This window comes from Pteronotus mesoamericanus, unplaced genomic scaffold (assembly GCF_021234165.1).
Source record: "Pteronotus mesoamericanus isolate MK-2021 breed Mesoamerican mustached bat unplaced genomic scaffold, CSHL_Meso_final contig_32, whole genome shotgun sequence".
Taxonomy (NCBI): domain Eukaryota; kingdom Metazoa; phylum Chordata; class Mammalia; order Chiroptera; family Mormoopidae; genus Pteronotus; species Pteronotus mesoamericanus.
The window spans coordinates 5,273,052-5,295,228 of record NW_026555134.1 but is presented as its reverse complement, the minus strand read 5'-3'; the positions used below and the strand labels follow the sequence as shown (position 1 = coordinate 5,295,228).

The window sequence follows — 22,177 nt, the reverse complement described above, 5'->3', positions numbered from 1 at the left end:
AGTTTGATAAGAGGTATTAAAAATCCCTGCCACTTACAGTCAATTGTAGATTAATATAAAATACTAGGAAATGAGGAAAAAATTGACTTTGAGTTAGAATCAGTGCCAAAGAGAAAAAGCATACTTTGCATCTCTTTCTAGGACAAAGGGGTAATGTTTTCACAAGAAGAAATTGTCAAATGTTTATTAAATAAATGAAGCATAAAGCAAGTTTTCCTGCAGTTTCATTGAGCCTTGGATTTTAATAGCTATCATTTAACCCTGGAATGAAAAGTTATATTTGTATCCAAGAAGAAAGGCTCCCTACTATGCACTTGGGATTTTTAGCTCTGAACAGCCACCTTTGCTGATGAAGTAAGTGACTTGCTCTGCCATTTCACAGTATTCCTGTGCTCCTTTTGAAGCTGGCATTGACAGGAGTGGTAAGACCCTGGACGAGGGAGGGGTGGAGCAATGGAAGAGGATCATTCTGGAGGACGGGGGGATGGCAGAGCGCGGGGGAACATGGAACCTGATGGACTAGGACAGATGTGAGATGAGGAACTTCAGCGATGGGCACCCATCAACATTGCGTGAGGACCAGAGGGCAGGTCTGTGTCAAAATCGGGATTTTAGGAAGGAGCAAAAGTCATACTGGAGGACAAATAACAGAAAACGGGAGGGCTTTGAAGTCTCCATCCCGATAATTTTATGAAATTTGACTGTATTGTATGTAAGAGAAGCATGAGGTTTCCTGGGCCCAAACTGGGATTCAGAGACACTCTCTTGGCGAGATGGCAATGTAATAGGTGTAGGGCTGGCAGATTTTTTTAAGCTAAATAAAGAAGGAAGGTTTCTTAGTCTGTACGGGCTGCTATAACAAAATGTCATAGACTGAGTGGCTTATATACAACAGACATTTATTTCTTACAGTTCCGGAGGCTGGAAGTCCAAATCAGGGCACCCGCACGGGCAGGTTCTGGGGAAGGCCCTCTTCTGGGTTGCAGACTGCGGCTTTCTTCCCGTGTCCTCACACGGTAGAAGGGGCAAGGGAGCTTTCTCAAGCTGCTTTTATAAGGGCACTAGTCCCAGTCATGAGGGCCCCACACTTACAATCTAATCACCTCCCCAAGACGCCTGTCCTAACACTGTCGCTGTAAGAGTTAGGTTTCAATACAGGAATATCGTGGGGAACACAAACATTCAGACCATAGCTGAAGATCCTGGGAAACAGAGAGGAGAATAAATAAAATCTCAAGGTGATGAGTTAGCATCTGCCCACTGCCTGACCTGGAAGACTGGTCGGTGGCCCCTAGGAAGAGCGAGGTTAATTTCAGAAGCAGAAAGAGTTGCGCTGGTGAAAGACGGACATTGTGAGCACGAGCAGTGTGACTTTGGAGCCCACCTGCAGGACAGGTTACGGGGCCAAGGCTTGGGTCGCAGGGCACCTTTCCCCCGGCAGGCTCATTTAAGGGAACCGCCAGCAAAGTGTGGCCTTGGCTGGTGGAACAGCTTTCTCATGGAAAGGGGGTTGGTATCGGGCATAATGGCCAACCGACTTAATGGGCTGGGGCAGAAAAGCATAAGCAGACGTGCTCCTAACAGCACTAATGACATCCCCCGGGATGCCCAGACAACTGAAAAATTCCACTGGGTAGGAGACTAGAGGCAGATGGACCCAAAGACTTTTTGAAAGACCATTATAATCTGATTATTCAGTGTTAATGTGACCTTATTTGTCCCTTCAAGCAGGGAGAGTTTTCAGTGTTTAGATTACGTAATGAAAGGATTAATAATTGAAACTATCACTGTGGTCATTATCCTGATGCGTAATATGAAGCCATGATTAAAATCTGTAGCCATTTAGTAATTAGAAATGAATCAATCCAATACAAGTTGCAGGATGATTTTACTGGGAACATAATTTTGGAATATAAAAGGAAATCCAAAATGAAACTTTGAGCCAAGTTTCCAATCCCTCACTCTACTCAAAGAGAGAAACAAATAGGGAAAGTGCCTTAAGAAAATAAGCTGTCACACTTAACTTTACATGTCCCCAAACCCTTGAAGAGATTTCACAGGGGAGATCAGGTATATTCTGCATTTTGAGAAGAGGGTTGTGTTTCCAATATGTTGTTTAGCAGGCACCTACTTATAGGGCATGATTACCAGCAAATACCAGCTCTATCCACATAGGAGCAAGAGCGAGGAAAGGTATTTTTGAAACAATTAATCTGGTCCCCATTCTTGATCGGCCCTCCATTTACACATACGTAAATACATACACAACACACGCACCTCCCATTTCTGACCACAGAAGCATCCCTGAGAGACACAACATGTTAGTCACATAAGAGAAGACTAACACTGAAAGAATAATGAGCACTTTTTTTCCACTCTCCTGTGCCCACTGAGACAGTTGCTGATGTAGCCTTTTGACACCCAGCGTTTTCTGTTCCGTCTTGTTTTAGAGCAGAGCCAACCACTGGAGATACAAGGGGAGTGGTATTCTGAGAAACTTCAGAACCACCAGATTACTTGGATATCACACCAAGGCCATCACACTATTTTTATGGCTGTAGTCTGGTTTAATGCCCCATTTAACTGACATCCACAAGATTTCTTCCTCCATCAACTCTTTATATCCTTTCATGGGGTAGACTATACTAGGCTAAGTATGAAGTAAGCAAGAAAAAATATATTCAGTTCTATAAAACCCTTTAAACCATTGCATGGAACTACATGTGTTTATGTTTGTGATTAAAAACAAAATTACAAACCATGGCACAAAGTAGTACAAGATTTATACTATGATTTAACATTTTGTTTTTCCTGACTTTATTCAAAAAGCTGAAAAGTCATAATCCTGCTGCCTACATTCAGATAACTACTTGGCCCTGATTCCTTTTCTACCATTGCTTTTCTAAACATTAATGTTTGCATTTGGAAATCTAGAAAAATAGAAAGCTTTTTTTTTTTTTTTTAAGGAAAGGCTTTCACTTTTATTCTGAGCAGCTCTAAAAACCAGTTATGCATTGCAATATATCTTAGGGTACTAGTGGACATACATTTTTAAAAAATAAGCCTGAAAAAATGTCTATGTCAGACAGACCTTAGAAATTAGGAAACTCATGAAAACCCTGTCTCTATCAAAGATTGTTATCATTTAACAGTAGCATAATGAAATTGCTACAATACATCTCTTTAAGAGCTTGGGATTCAAAATGAAATCTGTTATCAGCTATCTAAGTGTGTATAACAGACCATCCCAGAATTTAGTGGCTTAAAACAGCAAGTATTTTGTTGGCTTATAGTTCTGAGCTTCAGAAATTTAGACTAAGCTCCACTGAATGGTTCTTCAGTGGACAAACCCCTGATTTTGGTTTTCCTGGGAATTTCCAGTTTTAGCACTGAAAGTCTCATCCTCTTGGGAAACCTATCAGTCTCAAGTAAAACAAAACAGTTGATCAACCTATACCTGGGGTCATATACATGGCAGTAGTCCTCTTGTGGCTCACCTGGCACTGGAGGGTCTAAGATAGTCTTACTTATATATCTAGTAGTTGGTGCTTTTTGTCAGCTGAGCCCTGTGTTTCCAACAGGCTAGCCCAGGCTTCCTCACATGGTGGCAGGCGTCTAGACGTAGGAGAAAGTGCAGAGCCCCAGTAAACAAGGCTTCTGCTTGCACCACATTTGTTGATATTAGCTAAACCCAGTCACATGGCCGAGGAAATCAGTGTGGGAGTGTACCACACAAGAGCATGGATACCAGAAGCCCTGACTCACCAGGACCATTAATGCTCCCATCCAGCATACGGTCCTATTCCTTTTATTACTGAAATTTAACATACTTGAGATCCTGACTTTGTTCATTGTGTTACACTTAAAGGCTGTCTACCACTTGGTAAGCCAAAGAATCCCTCATTTGTAGGATACAGTCTGAGTAACTATTGTCTCTCAGAAAGAAAAGCAGAAAACTCTGTTGCTATTTTTGCTGCTGCCGTCACTTGTTCCTATTCTAAAAAATAAATAAGTTCCGCAGTCTGGTGCAGCCTAGTGGAAGATGTAAAAAGTACAATGATCAATGATGCTAAGGCAGCGATTTTCAACTGGTGTGCCACAGGAATTTTTAAAACATGCAATACCTGAGTATTTAGTCAGGACCACTGACCTCTTTTCCCTTAGATTTTCAAATTAAAAAAGGAAAATTACAACAGTCAACACAACAATAGTTGCCCAGTGTGAATGAATCAAAATTATGCCTTTTTTTTTTTTTGCCAGATAAGCAACAAATATATTATTTGGTGTGTCGCACAATTTTAGTAATTACTGTATGTGTGCCATGAGATGAAAAAGGTTGAAAATCACTGTGCTAATTCATAGATCACAGTCGCGTGTCCGGCAGGACTTCTCAGACCGCAGAGAGCCGAGAGAGGGAGCCTGGGTTTGCTCGGCTCTGCGGGCTCCAAGCGTAGGCCTGCGTCCTCAGGGTTAGACCTCCGTAGGGACTCAGCTCTCTTCAGTTTATTGCTCTCCGAGCCATCTCTTCCCTTACTCAACCATAGTCCCAAAGAGCATGGGTCAGGAGAAAACACAGCTTTTTGGGTTGGAATTAAATTTTCCCTCCACTCTGCATCCTGGCCTTGCAAAGAGGACCCCTTTTCTCAACCCGGGACCTGCTCCCCTTCCTTACCCCTCAAGGGACCGCCTCCTAGCGCAACACAGGCTCACATTCCCCCCCAACCCCTATAGTCCTCATACGCAATAAAAAGTCAGGACATTATACCAAAAAGAAAAGTAATGTTTTAAAAAGTAAATGATACAAATGAACTTATCTGTAGACATTTAGCCTACCATTTCAAAATTCTAATTAAATAATGATTTAATACTTCAAAGAAAAAGTTTTTTAGAAAAAATTATGTTTTAATGTATACTACCATTTTAATCAACAATTGAATTCTAATTATATTTTAGCTGAAATTGTTCGGAGTCATGGGCCAACTAAAAATTGCTAGTTACATAATTGAAAATTATGTGGTTCATCTCTGTGCTGATTGACTTAGATTGACTGAGAGCTGAGTGAAATCGTGCCATTTTATTTCTGGTCAAATTGGCGTTGCAACCGCCATGTCCACAATTCTCCCTGTACCACTAATCTGAATGGAAGTTGAGAGACAAAAATATTTTCCAAGAGGCCAAATTGAAGTTTCTTTTAGGTCTCTGGACCAAAGTTTTAATTGTTAGTAAATTTAAAATAAATATTTGTGTATATTTATCTTTCAGTGTGTTATTTTTTTTATTATTCGAACCCACAAAGGACATGTGCCTGAGCTGTATTAAAATTCAAAGTAACACTTTATACCTGAAAGTGCAAGAACATGGTCAAAAATCTCCTGTAGAAAGTTTTTATTTTTTTAAACTCTGCCTTTTTTCTCCCACATATGGGGGAAAACATGAATATGTGACATAGAGAGTATTAGGAACATCCGCAGCTCCTTAGAATGCTGTGGGAATCACATGGTGAGGCTACAAGCATGAAAAACTACATCCTGGTTTAACAAAGACAACCAACTATCTGCTCTTTGAAAAATGCACTTGCAAATGAGAACAAGAAGAGTGTTCCAAATAAAGAATGGTTCTAGTGCACTTGTACATTATAGCCTCATGAATTAAAGTCAGCAAAGTTTAGAATATAAAAATTGATGTAAAGAAAAGTAAACGAGTTTACCATAAGTAAAGAGGGAAGCATATTTATTACCTAGTTCAATAGACTTAATATAGAAAAAATTGATTTCCATTAAGGATTAGAAAAGTTATATTTCTATAGCCTGAAGAATAAAGAATCTTCCAGAAGAACATGTTGCTTTATGGTTACATTAATTTTAAAAGGCAACCCAAGGATGACAGGTATTTTTTAACAGCAAAACTCAAAACCTGATTTATGATATTATGAGCATTACTCATAAAGTACATTAATATGTTGAAAGTTTCATGGATACAATGCCAGCATTAACTATGGCTACAGTGTGTTATCATTCCCAGGCTAAACCAGCAAGAATATTTTGGGGAAAAAACTAGACATGTAAAGATAAACAAATGAGAGAGTGTGGGAAACGGAACCAATGGGGAGAGCTTCAAGCAATTAATATTATATTTAAAATAAAAAACAGAGAACAAAAGAACATGATGAAAATAATAAACTGCTCTTTTTCATTTACTCTGAGGGGAAAATAACATGACACATTAACATGTTTTGCTTTAATATATGAGGAACAGAGTCATTTTTCTTCTCCTCACTGAAATACTGCACAACAGTTAACTCATATTTGTATGGTGGGGTAGAAATTTCAGTCCATAAACTCAGTTGTGCATGGTATGTCACAACATTAAATTCTCTTCAGAGCAATTTAAATTGAACTTTGAGTTCCCTTCACCAAAGTAGTAGGAAATTCAGTCAGTCTTTTCATGGTAATTCTCTCTTCTCAGGGAACGTAGTGGTTCTCGAATCCTACTCAGGCCAAAAGATCAGAGTTGTCATTCTGTTCACAGTTGTCAGTTCACAGTGGCTGCCACCAAGACCCGTACCACCCAAGCCACCTGGTTTGTTCAAATCCAGCAATTATGCCAATTCCATGCAAAGTCAAGTTTGTCAAGGCCAATAGTCCCAACGCATGAGATATGGCCTCCCTATGTGTCCCACAAGGAAGTCTTCATCTGCAAGGGCACCTCCACAGAGCAGGGTGGGGCCTCCATCACTCCAGCACTTGACAGCTCCTGGCGGGGCATCTTCTGTTTCCTCTCTCTCCCCTCACTGGGCACCTTGCACGATCTCTCCGGGCTGCTTGGGCTCCCTTAAAAGTAGAAGCAGCAGCTTCTATTAGTCTTTTAGCAATTTCATCTTGCCAGGCTACAAAAATGACAGGCTGATGTCCTGGCTTGCTTTGTGCTTGAAATGAGAAGGGCAGTAAACATCAAAGGGAAAGAAGTAGTGATTAAATTATTAATGATGTATTGTGATACACTGACAATGCGTCTCTCATGCACCAGCTGGAACTTTCAGCACCCACTCTGTGTGGCCACAACACTGGGCACTTTGCATGCATCCTCTCCTTGTGCTCTGGTTTCAGCAAGATGGACCTGCTTCCATTTCTTGTTACTATTCTCCTTCCCAACTCAGGGCCTTGGTACACCATCTTCCTTAGCCTCGAATCCACCCTTTATGTCCCTTTCTTTCAATTTTTTTAAAATTATTTGCCCTGTGAAAATTTTAAACAGTTCCTCTCCAAATATTGCCATAATAATGACATGGCCCTGGCAATTTTTATCTGTAGACTGAAGTATACTAATATAGTATGATAGATATAATTTCTCAGTAGGTTTGTCATTTTTATTTAACTCTTCTCCTATTTTATCAGGCCCTAAGTCATTGGGCTTGGATTGGTATGAAATATGAACTAAAACTTCAAGTTAGAACACAGTTTACAATGAACTTTTAACTTCCAGAGGTGGAAAAGTAAATCAATTTTATACTTTTATTCCTTATAACAAACCAAGATAGTAATTTCTAGGAGTTTATCCTAAAGGTATACTAACACACATGTGTAAATGATGTCTGTACAAAGCTATGTGTTGTAAGAATTCTGATTCAGCAAAATATTGAAAGTAATTTAAATGTTCACATACATGTATATATACACATATGCATATATGTATAGTGTACACACATATATACACATCACATATATATGTAATGGAATAAGGACAGATATTTTAAAAAAGGACAAAGAAGCTCTTTTCAACATAAATGATTGTCAGAATATATTAGGTAGTTTTTAAAAATTAGGTAAATTTTTAAAATTAAGTAGAAAACACTGTGTGTAGCATGCAATCATCTGTGTAGAAAAGGAAGGAAAAGAAAATACATACTTATTTGCTTATGTGATCATAAATATCTGGAAGGATTTCCAAGAAATAATAATGGTTGTTTGTGCTGAGAGAAATAGAGTGGCAGGGGACATAGAGAAAAGCGAGAATTTTTTTATAAACATGTGACTGTATTATCAATTCAAAATAAATATTCTAAATGTTTTAAAGTAAAAATTAATGGGTAGCTCCATGGACTTCCATATCTGAACAAGATGGAATAACATGGGCCAGATTTACGCTGCGACCTGAAAAAACAAAATATTTTAAATAGTGCTTTTCAAGACATTCACCATCTAGCCATAAAGGACACTGATCCCTGAGAGATGGGAAATAATAAGGTGAAGCCTACAATCGCACCAGCTTATTACCTTGAAAGAGTTCCCAGGTTGTGGTATAAGGAGGAAGAACCTAGGTGGGCCCAGCCTGCGTTGATATGGAGCTGAGAGTCTGGGCCCAAATGAGCAGCTAGAATTTCAAGGGCAGCACACCGCAAGGAGAGAGCTACCCAGAGTCAGCTTTCATGAAGCTGTATCTACGGGTCTAAGAAACTCGGGTGATTACAAGCAGAAAACTATGCCACGTCATGTCATAACAAACGTCAATAATATAGAGAAGATCTTCAAAACAGCCAGAGGAATAAAGGCTCACTAGGTACAGGGGGGAAAAAAGATAAAACTAACGACACATTTCTCAAGTGAGAAGAGAGGACACAACATATTTAGAGAATTGAAAGGAAAAAGCTGTGAACATAGCAATAGCCAACAAAAGTATCTTTAAAAAGTATAGATGAAAAATGATGATTTCAGATATGCAAAAGATAAAAGCCCCCATCACAAGCACACTCCCACTACAAGAAATGTTAGAGGGAGTTCTTTAGGCAGAAGGAAATTAATACCAGATGGAAATGTGGATCTAAACAAAAGAACTAAGAAGTGAGAAATTGTGTTCATACTGTAATTTCACATATATGAAATATTATTTAAGTCTTTTTAAAAGTTAAATGACTACTTAAAAAAGATAATATGATGTGGGATTCATAACATATGCAAACATAAAATGTATGACAACAAAAGTATAAATGTTGGGAGAAGGGAAGTCCTTATAATATATGTGTGGTGTTTAACATCACTGGAAAGTAAACTGTGATAAAAATAAAGATGTATGATATAAACCCTATAGCAATCACTATAATAAAAAAGCAAGGAGTTTTTGTTAAGTCAAAAAGGAATACTAAATGGAATCATGAAAAATATTGTTAATCAAAAAGAAGACAGAGAAGGAAGAAAAAAGAAACAACAAATAGGACCAATGGAAAACAAAGATGATAGATTTATACATAGCCACATGACTAACCATAGTAAAAATGATCTAATCAACCCAAAGGCAGAGATAAGAAAGCAAGATGCAAGTATATGCTGCCTAGAAGAAAACCACTTTAACTATAAAAACACAATTAGTTTAAAAACTAAAGTAAAAAGATAAATGCTAGTGTTTAGATAATACAAATCTAAAGAAAATACAAGTGGCAATATTAATATCAAGTCAAAATAGATGTCAGAGCCAAGAATACTACCAAAGATGAGAAAAGTACTTCATATGATAATGAGGTCAATTTATCAAGAGAACATAAAAATCTTAAATATTTATGCACTTCTTAAAAGAGCTACAAAATACATGAAGCAAATAAACTGATAGAAGAGCAAGAAATAAACAAACAGAGAATTATAGTCATATATTTCAATTCTTCTCTCAATAACTGATAGAACAAGGAGACAGAAAATCAGTAAGAATGTAGGAAAGTTGAACACTATCAACTAACTTTACCTAATAAATATTTGTAGACCACTCACTCAGCAGCAACAGAATACATATTCTTTTCAAATATACATGGGACATTTACCAAGAAAGACCATATTGTGAGCCATCAAAAAGTCAATTATAAAAGGATTCAAGTCATACAACGTATATTCTCTGACAACAATGGAATTAAATGAGAATCAATAACTGGAAGATCTCAAACAAATCCCCAAATATTTGGAAACTAAATTATAAACTCCTGTATAACACATAGGTCAAAAGAGAGAAATTATGGATTTTTTTAACATAATGAAAATGTAAATACTACATATCATTTGTGTGTGTGTAGGATTCTGCTACAGCAGAATTTAAGGGAAATTTATAGTACTAAATATCTATATTAGAAAAAGAGAATAGTCTATAGTCAATAATCTCAGCTGCCAACTTAAGTAACTAGAAAAAGAAGAGCAAATTAAATATAAAGTAGACAAATTAAAATAATAAAAACCAAGAGAAAACCAATGAAATACAAAAGAGAAAAACAATAGGGAAAATCAATGAAACCAAAAGCTAGTTCTTTAAACAGATCAATAAAATTGATGAAACTCTAGCCAGCCTATGAAGAAATAGAGAAATGACACAAATATACTTAACAGCATTACTCATTATGAAAATGAAAAATAAAGCCATAAGAATATACTATTACATTCCTGTTATAATACTAAATTTCAAAAGACTGTCCATATCAACTATTGAAGAAGAGATGGAACAGCTGGAACTCAAGCACTGCTGGTAGCAATGTGAAATACTAACACTTTGGAAAACAGTCTGGCAGTTTCTTTAAAGGTTAAACATATATGATCTAGTCACTCCTCTCCTAGGCATTTTCACAGGAGAAATGAGGAATATGTCCACACCAAGATTAGTACACAAAATTTATAGCAGCTTTACTTGAAATAGTTCAAAACTGGAAATAACCCAACTGTTCATCAATAGGCGAATGGATAATCAAACTCTGGTCTGTCCTTGAAAACAGAGTACTACTCAGCAACTAAAAAGCAGAATGAACTAGTAATACATGCTACAACATTGATGAATTTCAAGGATGTCTAATGTAAGAAACCAGATCCCTCAGAAAGAGTACATACTGTATGATTCCATTCATATAAAAATATAGAAAATGCAAACTCATCTATAGTAACAAAGCAGATCAATGGTTGCCTGAGATGAAGTGAGGGTCAGGAGGGTGGGATTACAACAAGGAAACTTTGGGGATGGTGAATGTATTCTTTTACTTGAGTATCGCAGTGGCTAAACAGGGGTATACATAATAAAGTCAACACTCACCACACTGTACTCTTTAAAATATGTGTAATTCATTGTATGTCAACAGTGTCTCGATTGCGCTGTTTAAAAAATCAGCGAACAAACATGAGTAAATACATACATAAATCAAAAGTTTGTTTCTACCAGTCATTCACACTAATCAATATAGGAAACACTAATTTATTTGGGCCTTGGTAAAAACATCAATGAAGGTAAAGGAGATCCATTTGAATTTATTTTATTTTGTCTAAAATTAGCCTAAAATATACCACATGGTTTGTTTGTTTTTTTTAATAAACTCATTATAAATAACAAGATACTATATTTCAAAAAAATGATTTACAATAAAAAAAATTCACTATAGGATTTTCTTTTGCCCGATATCTGTGTTAATTCTGTGTCCATGATAATTCTAGTTTTGAGGTTCATTCTGCACAGTAAAATGTTGATGCACTTTGGACTCATTTTTTTGCACGATCAATATATTTGTATGACTTAAGATCTTAAGGTTCTGGTCAAACAGGATTGAGAATTTCTGATCACTGATGCCCAAACCCTACACAAGCAAAGGTTAAACTGTGGTAATGTGTTCGTTGTGGGTTGTACCCAGTACATGCTACAATCCTAATTCATTCCAGCTACAGTTGTAATTCACCTTTGAAAGTCAGTGCATGGAAAATAGAAAAAGATTAGGCTGCTTCAGAGAGGGATAAAGTAGGGTAAATTTGGTTCTAGGTTGTTTAGTTTTTCCAAACAAAATTTAAAAACTGTGTGAGGTTGTTTTTTTGTTGGTTTGTTTCTATTTTTGTTTTTAAACCCTGCTCATTTTCCCAGGAGAAAAATCAATCCCTTTTCCTGCCATGTAATCTTTCCATCTACATAGAGTCTACACATTAAAAAAGATTCTTAAACTGAAGTAGGCCAGGACCAACTTATGTGCAAAGTCATTGAAATATATAATATACTTAAATTCAGGTTTATGTTGCTCAAGTGCCACAGTAAATGTTACCCAGACCAAGTCTTCAGTGTGTCTGTAAAATTGGTGTGTCCAATATGTTTGTACATATTTTAAAACATGTGTCTTCAACACTTAATGCCTGTACTCTTATTTATAAATATTCTTTGTTTCAAAAACTTTTTCAAAACCATCACAAAAACTGTGCTGACCGTGTGTTTATAGATTTGCTTTTTCTGCATAGGGTGTTCTCTAATTGTTTTTATATTCATATTTATGCAGTTGTCTCTCTTCACACCCAAACACTGAAAGAGAAACAGTGTGGCAAAGGCTTTGAAATGAGAGGATCACCTGGCCCCTGACACTGACTTTTCATCCTTGGGCATTGTTTTTAACCTCCCTCTGCCTGTTTCTTCAAACAGTACTTAAGGATGATGTTTATAGGATTGCTGTGAGGATTAATCAAAGGAATAGGGTAAAGCTCTTAGCCAAGAGCCCAGCTCCGAGTGAGCTCTCAAAAAACAAAAACTATGTTTGAACTACAAAAATTTTTTGAACACGGCCCAATTATTTTAAATGATTTTGTTATATAACAACATGTATACAATGCATCCTAGCATAAATGGAATATTGAAAAATTATTTTTTGATGGAAAAAAAATCTCTTGGAAAAGCAGAGAAAGCCGAAAAAATAATATAATTAAACTGAAAAGATGTAGTTTAAATTCCAGCTTTAGCATCTCAATTAACTAATTCTTGTTGGTTAGTATAGCCCCACTGTCCATCTGATAGTCTGTAAAATGGATATGACCTGTAAGCGACCTGTACATGGTGAATGCATACAGAGAGATGTAATCACAGATACTGTCTACAGCAGCAATTTCTATTCTTTTATCTGTCTGACAGGATAAGATTCCATTTACTTTGAGGAAAAACCATTAAATTAAGTGATATTTCTCAATATATCAGTCACCAATCATCATGTATTTCTCTCCAATGATAAAGATAGAGAGCAAATGTGACTCCACAGGGCATTAGTGGCATTAGAACTGGAACTGCCAAGTTTAAAGTTCATGAGAATTCCAAGAGCAGTTACAGTATGAGAACCTTATAGCCACTTACAGAAAACCAGGGCTAATAAACTCCATGCAGTTGACCACTGAAAATATCTTAAACTTGCTTTTCTTTCCCCAAGCCAAAGACCATTGCCCTTGATGTTCATTGTCCTTTAAAGATAATTTTATTCATTTCACAGGTCTCCTGTTATGGCTGGAGGTCTCTTTGCTGTGAATCGAAAATGGTTTTGGGAGTTAGGTGGCTATGATCCAGGCTTAGAAATCTGGGGAGGAGAACAGTATGAAATCTCTTTTAAGGTAAGTCACCAAGACCTTCTTCACACCATGTCTACATAATTTTGATGAGCCTGATAGAATGTCATTATTTTGTTTTGTGAGATAACGTGACAAAAATAGACATGTCACCTTCCCAAATCAACTTTTGGATGAGAGAAACTACTTCCTTCTGGTATTTCAGTGAGACATAGCCATGCAATTAAAAAAAAAATACATAATAGAAATACCTCAAAATCCCATTTGCAGGTTGAGAACTCAATTTGCCCTCAGACCTGCTGCTCCCCTGACCAGCGTGTTCCTTCTAAAGTGCTTACAAAGCAGAGGTAGAAGAATGAAGATGAAAGAAATCAAATTGATTGACGCATTTGCCCTTTCTATTTGTTCTAGAAATAGCATTGTACATTTTGATCATAACCAGTTATTCCAAAATTTCAACGATAAGAGTAATTTTAAATTATGAATTATAAATTAAAGCTATTTTTAGGTAATTCCAAAGTAAATGAACATTTTTAATCATTTTTATCTGAAATTGCCCAGATCTCTACTTGCTTTGACCATGAACACTCAATAAAATTATCTGCTTTATCATATATAATGTTTATGACAGAATATCAAATTTTAGGGTTTATAAATGAAAAAACCTTACCACAACATGTGCAGACATATAAACAGAGCAAAATAAACTCTGCAAAAGGTTGTACTCCAAACCTGCAAGAAGTTTTTTTCCTAAAAGCACTTTCAAACCAGAAAAAAATTATTTTTTACTTTATCATTGTCACTATTTATGTAGAAGAAAGATTGAGTCTTGCAAGATTTATCACACGGAAATCTATTATTAAGTACAATAAATCAGCTTTTCCTAATTACTTCCATTGTGAAATCGAATCAATTCTTGTTGAGTTAAAAACATGTATTCTGAATATAGTAAAATTCAAACTTAGGAATCCAGCTAAATTTTTTGAATTGATGTATAAAAAATGATGAACCTGATTTTTATAGAATTTTAACAGCTATTCTCAATCTGTTAACAGAAATGATATGTTGTCCTCAAAGTGTCATAAAATAAATATCCACAAAGGGATGCTCAGGAGACATGGTTGAGGCTTCAAGGCATCTAGAATTTTCCACCTCACTATGCTGGCCGTAATCCTTGAAATATCACTTATCAAATTAGTGTTTTTCTTTTACCATCTTCCAAACACATATAATATCACATTTAAGCTACTTTTTTTTATTAATCTTTTTATAAATACATGGTTTAAAATCCTTGAATTTACCTGTGTCAGTTGGGTTTCTCTCTTATAGCTGCACACTTGTCACGTCATATATGACAGGAGGTCATAATAATAGAATTAATAATGATAGAAATAGCATCTACTACCTTACCTGTGGTATGAACAAGATACTGAGCTAAGTGCTTTATATGCATTATCTAATCTGAAATCACAACTCTGCGAGAAAGTTATTATTCTGTTTACTGATGAAGAAGCTGAGATTTAAAGTTTTAAAGATTTTAGATTAAATTATTTTTAACTTTTAAAGATTAAATAAACTACCCAGTGCCACTTAGGGACTAGAATGCTCCATTTCTGCTTAATTGGAGAGATGCAGAAACATGAAATTCTCTGACACCCAAGCCATATCTACCAACACCATTCTAGAATTCACTGATCTCTACCTAATTGTTCCTCCCTTGAAACAGAAGCAAGTATCTTCATTACAGTCCAATAGTAAAGCAGCAAACTTTCTGCTGACACTGGCAAAATACCACTGGTCAGCAGATATTGCCTAAAGCTGGGTGCAAAGTTTACAGTAATGCCTTCAACTGGAAGCATGAAAGATAAAAACAGCATTGCTATATTTGCACTATCATCAGAATTCAAGGGATTCCTTTTATTTTCACAGCTCAAGAGATTTTTTTCTTAAATTCTCTTACTTCATGAATTCTTTAAGGGTAAAATATTATTAAGAACATTTCTATTAAGCAGGAGATGTCTAGTTTTGAATAATGAACTGGATGATGGATAAAATTGCTATTGAACAGCAGGAGAGTTTGCAGAATATATATTTGCATTTGAAATCACAAAGGTATTTTCTGGACAAACATAAACTTGCATCCCTCACTTTTCTGTCACTCGTATCTATCACATCTCTTCTGGGTGACCTGAGATTTTATTACCCCATTTTCAATATTTTAGTTATCTGTCATTCTGACAGATATAATTGGAATGCAGCCCTGTCGGCTTTGTCTAGAAACCATGGCAACAGCACTGGGAGTTCAGGACTAAATTGCCCTGGGCTGTTTGGTTGGAAAGACAGCTTCTATGGTGACAGCTATGTCATGTCGTACAGGGTCCCACTTTAGACATATCCCTTCATTCTTCTCGCTATTGTGTGATGACCTTGGGGTTCCTGTCCCTCCTTATTAGCATTTATAACATGAAGAGAACAAACTTAAACAGGCTTAGTAGAACTTTCATTGAAGCAAGAAGAATTTTCCCTGTGTGAAAAGAATCAAAAGAATTGTATACAATATCTGGGTTAAATGGCATTACATATATCATTTAAAATAAAAGAGAAAAATCAAATGGCTGCATTTTTCCACATATTCCATAAATTGCAATTAATTTTACAGTGTATAACACTTTAAGATATAAACTGCTCAGCACGTAAGCTTTGGGAAATACATATGGATAACTGAGAGTTCACTAATATATTTCATATCATAATATAGAAAGTATTTGAAGCCTAGAACTTAAATGCTCTAATTCAAAAGATTTCTATCAATGTTTGTTATCAGACATTTCTGCTAGCTGTTTGCTTTTCAACCACAGAATCATTGTACCAAAACTGATGACAAGATCCCATCACTGAATAAAAGTATTTCCAGAAAGCTCTGCTTTATATAAAGGACTTAATTTTGGTTCAAACAGTATTTGGCCAAAAGTGCTCCTCAATTCTTTTTCTCTCTAAATATCTTCCCTTCCTTTTTCTAAAGTCTAATTCTATGAGTAAATTTAATGCCAAAACATAAAAGCCAACACGGTATAATTTTCAGGGGTCAGTTGAAGAAAAGATCTCTCCAGAAAAATGATCTGTCTGCACTGTACCCAGTTTTTAGTATGTTTTAATATGAATCTGCTCTCCTAGGTGGCCCAGAATTATCCAGCTGTCCTTCAAATGTTGCAGGGTCAGCTGGCTGCTTGGGAGGAGAAAGCAGCATTTAGTCAGTCATTCAACAAGTTTTTATTGAGCATCTAATTTATGTCAGGCATTGGTCTATGTACTCAATTTGGAATTGTACCTGGAAACAAAGAGGGAACCAAGATAGACTGCACAGTGTGGCATAAAAGAGATAGCCCACTTCGTTAAATATTGTGTACCATTTAAGTTGCTGAAGAAGCATTAAAATCATTATGGAGCTCTGATTTTCCAGAGTGTGTTTTCATATCCATTCCCCAAGATCAAAGGTGAAATGTTAGCATTTCAAAAGATCTGCCCTTCGATTGCTGAGAGCTCTTCTCAGAAAATAAAAGTGAGCAAAAAACACTTACTGGGCACCACAACATTTAGAACGAAGCCCATGGACTGAATGACTCTATTCCACAGAATTCCCTGGCATGGGACATACAGGTTAGATCTGGGTAGAGAGCCTGAAATTTGGTTTGGGCTGCCCTTTTTCAGCCCCAGGCGCTTATCAGTGTGGTCGTACAATGATCCAATATTTCTTGGGCCATTTTATAGTCTAGAAAGAGCCCTTGATCACCAACCTTAGCTGTACAGAAGTGTTCACGGCTCCAGATGAGATTAGCATGGAACCATATGCCCTACAGTGAGTCTACCAAACCTGGCAGCCCCACACAGCCTATTGCAAAAACCACTCTTAATGAATTACAACACACAGCAATCACAGTCATTTTGTGCTGTAGTCCTTCCCATGTTTTGAGCTTAAGATCCAGACATTTAAGGAAACTTTGACTATGTCTCACAATCTTTTGGCCCTTATTTGTCATTAAGTCATTCAACAGACATTTATTTATTGAATACAATGTGGTAACTCTGGGCTAAGCTCTTGAGATTCAAAGATGAATGTGAGAAAATGCTAACTGTGGAGGAGCTTACTCTCCAGTAGCAGCTTGAGAATTAATTTGCCACAATTACTCATCCTCACTATTACTTGGAATATATTTTATTTCCATATTCATGGTAATAACTTGGGATATATACAATAGCCTCTTTGTTACCCTCCCTTTCTGTATTCTTTCTCCTCTTTTAACCTGTCTCCACATTTCATTCATTTATTCCCTGAGTTGCTTTATTTTCTGCTCCTACAAGTTCACAGTTGCTCCTAATTACCACACAAATCAAATGAACAGACTGAATCATACACCGTAAAACTTTCCATCAATTACCTGCCTCACCTACCTGTCTCAATCTACACTGCAAACCAATTTAACTAGTATCTTCCTTTACATCCCAGAACATAGGAATTTATACGTCCCTTTCTGTGCTTATTTATTGCAGAGATTTTAACTAACCAGTCAGACTTTGTTCTGTTGCTGAGAAATTTGTTTATCCTCTCTACAAATATTAATCAGCAGCTTTTAGCATGAGTCCATGAACCATGTAAGCTAGATTTCTGCACAAAAATGCAAAGGAAGTCCAGGAGAAGCCATTGGATCTAGTAAAATTGAGATGAATATTTCACTCATTAAACATAAAGAGCAATTCAAGCAAAAAAAAAAAACTACATTAAGAATTTCCTCTAAAGTAAAACATAACATGTACTTTTATTCACCAGTTCTCTAATGCAGGAGAGTCCAAAACTTTTTCCTCTGCATGTGGGTCCACCAACAGCACTAAAGTAGGGGAGCATAAACCAGACCCATACTGCATTCTCTGGGAGTTCCAGTTTGGGTTCTTTCAAATCGAAATAAAAACCGATCTTAATGCAGTCATAAAATCCTCCTGAATTTTTAATGATTTTTACCTAACCTTTTATTGTTACTTTGCCCACATCTAATTTGACAGCAATTTTTTAACAAGTGAAACCTTTCCAACTCCTTGCATTAGTTTTGACATGACCAAAAATTCCTTCTCTTTTCATAACCGTATTTCATTAAAGTGGTATTTAATTCAATTACATAATTATGATTTTTTTTAAAACTAGCATAATCACATTTGGAAAGAAATCAACTCACTGCCTTTGAAGTAAGCATGTAACTGTTGTGGGCAAAAAATTCCAACTGTATTTAACATAGCCTGTATTCAGCATGGGTTCACCGTAAGAACACAATTCAATATGTTTACAGAAGGAATAGTGAGTGGTGGTTAATACATTAAATTGATTGAACAGAGATCAGACCTTACTGTTAAAAATGTTCAGTCCTAGGAGAGACAGGAAAAGCTCAGAGGTGTTGTGTTGTCGAGGAGGCAAATTTCCCCCTCATTCAGATCAGGTCTAGGTGCGGCTGTCCCTCCTGGTCTTCATCTCTACCCAGGGGTCCCAGGTCCCTGACCTTTGTCAGCAGGCTCACAGGAACCCATGGTTTTTGAATGGCCAGTGTCTAGCAGTGGTGACCCTGGGGGTATTCAGCTGTGGTGCCCTTCCCTTGTCTCCTCCCCTCTGCACCCTGGTCCTACAGACCAACTTCCTTCTTTACCGTTCAGTTGTCACATCTTTTCCCTTCGCCCAGGCCCAATCTTGTGTAGTCTGTAAAGTGGAAAAAAAAAATTAGTCCTAAAATAAGCCTCTGGGGTTTCTTTGAATATTTGCTTCTACTTTGGTGTGGCTGGAAAAGAAGAGACTTCTGGAGTAAAAAAAATAGGAGCTGGAGAACACAGTGAGCATAACAAAATGAATGTTTCAAGTTATAACCTGCCCACACACAATTAAGCCTGTATAGCTTAAAGCAACTAAAGTAGATCTGAGATTTCAATACACAGATTGTTTATTTTCTATCCATGTACGAACTATAATTCTACTCCTTTGTGACTTATAAAGTCTTTACATGAAGCTGTGTCCCAAAGTCCTGGGCATTCTATTCTTCCTCTGGCGGCAATAACATTATTTGGTTGCTTAACAAGAACAAGTAATGAGTTAGCACTTAAAGATCATTGAATTTAATTTCTTATCCCATTCAATGCTAATGCAAGGTAAAACTATAATTTCTATTTTATAAGTAAAAGGCTTTTACTTAGTTAATATCAAAGCACCAATTAGAATTTGGGTTTGCTCTCAAAATCATTAGCCTAATTTTCCTTAGCTGGAAAAATAGATTTTTCCCCTTGGTGAAAAAGTGGCTACTGTCACTTTCATGAACTACTTTAAAAAGGAAATGTAGTTTCTTCCTGATTTTTATTAAATGTGAAGGCTGACAACTCTTGTTATGATTTAATGTAAAATTTAAATTTTACTATCTTCAAAATGCACTGCTTATTCAACAAGAATTGAATATACACAATAGGGACTAATCATGGGGCACAGAATGTTCAGTTCTTAATCAGACAAGAAAACAGCCATCAAAGGTTGTCATTGCTCAGTAAACCAAATATTCTAGAGCGTCCCCACTGTGAAGCTTCTCAAGAACAAACATGGATTTTATGTACTGGTACTTGGAAAATTAAAAACAGTAAGCCCGCAAAATTAGTTAAATTTTAACTTTTCCTACAAGGTACATGGCCATCAAAAAAAAAATAGATTTAAATGTAGTTATAGTTCAACAATTGAGTGTTAAACAATTACAATATACTTACAGTTTTAAAATGGACAACAAATATCTTCTCTCAGAGATCACTCAAAACAAAAAGAATAAGAAAGCGAAACAATCACAACAACAAAAAAAAACCCTGTATCTCTGACAAATTACCATAAATCTTACCCCCATCCACAATGTATAAGGAAGGTTGTCAATGCAGTAAAGGTAAATTCAGTGATGTTACAACAGGTCGTGGGAAGATGGAATGATCCCAGCTACAACTTTCACTTGAAGTCAGCAGATCTGCCTTTTCCAAGTAATTGGCACAAGCTAAGGGGAAAAACCACGATCACCTGTTTGAAATAATAACAACACGTGTAATTGCTGATGGCCAGAGCTCCCCTGGATTGAGTTTAGTACACAAGAGAAGCAGAAAGTGGGAGGTTGGGGACAGTTCCAAAAGAGGTATTACCCAGACCGGCCACGTGTGCAGGAAGCAGCCTGTTAGTGAGGCAGATTGGAAGAAAGATGCCCAATATCATGAGCAGCTCTGCTGCAGCCAATCCCTATTGGATGCAGACAAATAAAAGGCTGAACAAATTCAATTATACACAAATGTTGTGTCATAGGGTGAATACCTGATGTAATTGATAAGAATAATTCACCCTATTCAAAGATTAATAATAATAATTTTTAAGGGAGGAGCTCAGAAAAATACTACAAGAAAAAAAGAATGGACCAAGAAAAAATGAAGAAAACTCACCAAAATGATGTTGCTACACATGGTTATGAATTTTTTGAAAATATTAATGAAGTTATTGATTCTCTAAAATAATATTAAAATCTGAACTTTATGAGACTAGGCAAAATATCAAAAGATGAGACAAGTAGGTGAAAAAGATAGAACAGCAGTCAGGACATAGTGAAAAAGGAACAGATACCATGACTGAAACAAAGGTGATACTAAAAGCAACACAAAGCAGAATTTCCCTTCTCCTTTGCTCCTCTAATATCAAAAAGGAAAGAACTCTTTCAAGTTGGTAATAAACTAGTGTAATATGAATAGCAAATTCCAACCAAGACAGCACAACAAGATTTCAAAAATGTAGACAATAGTTTACTTGTAAATACTAAGATTAAAAAAATAATAAAAGATTGCACAGTTGAACAACTTTTCAAAGACTACTACACCAAAGTAAGCATAGCTTTCATGGATGTGTTTCTGTATTGAAATATGTAACATAACATATTAACATAATTCACCTTAATAATAAATTTGAAAGGTTACAGCCACCTCCATAGGTAATACAAAGGCATTTGATAAACTTTGCAATTTGTTTTGAACAGAATATTTAATACTTAGCATGGTTAAAATATTACCATGCATTTGTATAGTGGCTACCTCTCAACTTAAAAACTATCAGCTAGCTTAATAAGAGAAGTGGGATTTTTTCATGAAATTATTATTTAATATTATTTAATATTATTCTGGAAATAGTAGGTAATTCAGTTAGACAAGAGACAATATAAGATATAAAAATTGGAAAGGAGGAAGAAAATTTTTCATTAATTCCAAATAATACCACCATATACCTACCTGGACAATACAGGGAACATGCTGAAAAACTACTATAAACAATAAGAAATTCAGTAGGTTGCCTGGGTAAAATGTTTGGCGGAGGGGGGTAAATATGTAAAAAGTAATAACCTTTATATATACAAATAATAACCCCAAAAGAAGACACCATTTACAACAGTAGGGAAAAAAAAAACAACTAGGAATAAACTTAAGAAATACCCTAGACCTCATGAAGAGCAGTTATAATGCTACTGAGGGATACACAAAAAGACTTGGACACATGAAAATCCGTAAAGAAGGTAATTCTCCCTAAGCATACTCATAAATTTAATGTAATCTCAATAGTGGTGACATGAAATTTGGAGTGAGTGGGAGCTAGGCAAAACAGATAAACAGAATAACAAGCTTTAATTAATAAGCATTTCCCACTTTCTCCATGGTGGTATGAAAATACAAAAACCTCATTGGGTGTTAATTCATACTTCCAAAATAGTTTATTTGCCTCCCAAAAAGGCAACTCAATCTCATTTTACAAGTATACTCTTTTAACTATCATGAGAGTTTGT

The 22,177-nt window shown here is 36.1% G+C and overlaps 1 protein-coding gene across 1 annotated transcript in view; it reads left to right on the top strand.

Moving 5' to 3' along the window:
• Positions 1-22,177, top strand: part of GALNTL6 (polypeptide N-acetylgalactosaminyltransferase like 6) — an 861,777-nt gene that overhangs the window by 759,674 nt on the left and 79,926 nt on the right. The window contains exon 7 of the mRNA XM_054576052.1: positions 13,238-13,355. Coding sequence (XP_054432027.1) covers positions 13,238-13,355 — 118 coding nt within the window. The remainder of the gene's footprint in view (positions 1-13,237; positions 13,356-22,177) is intronic.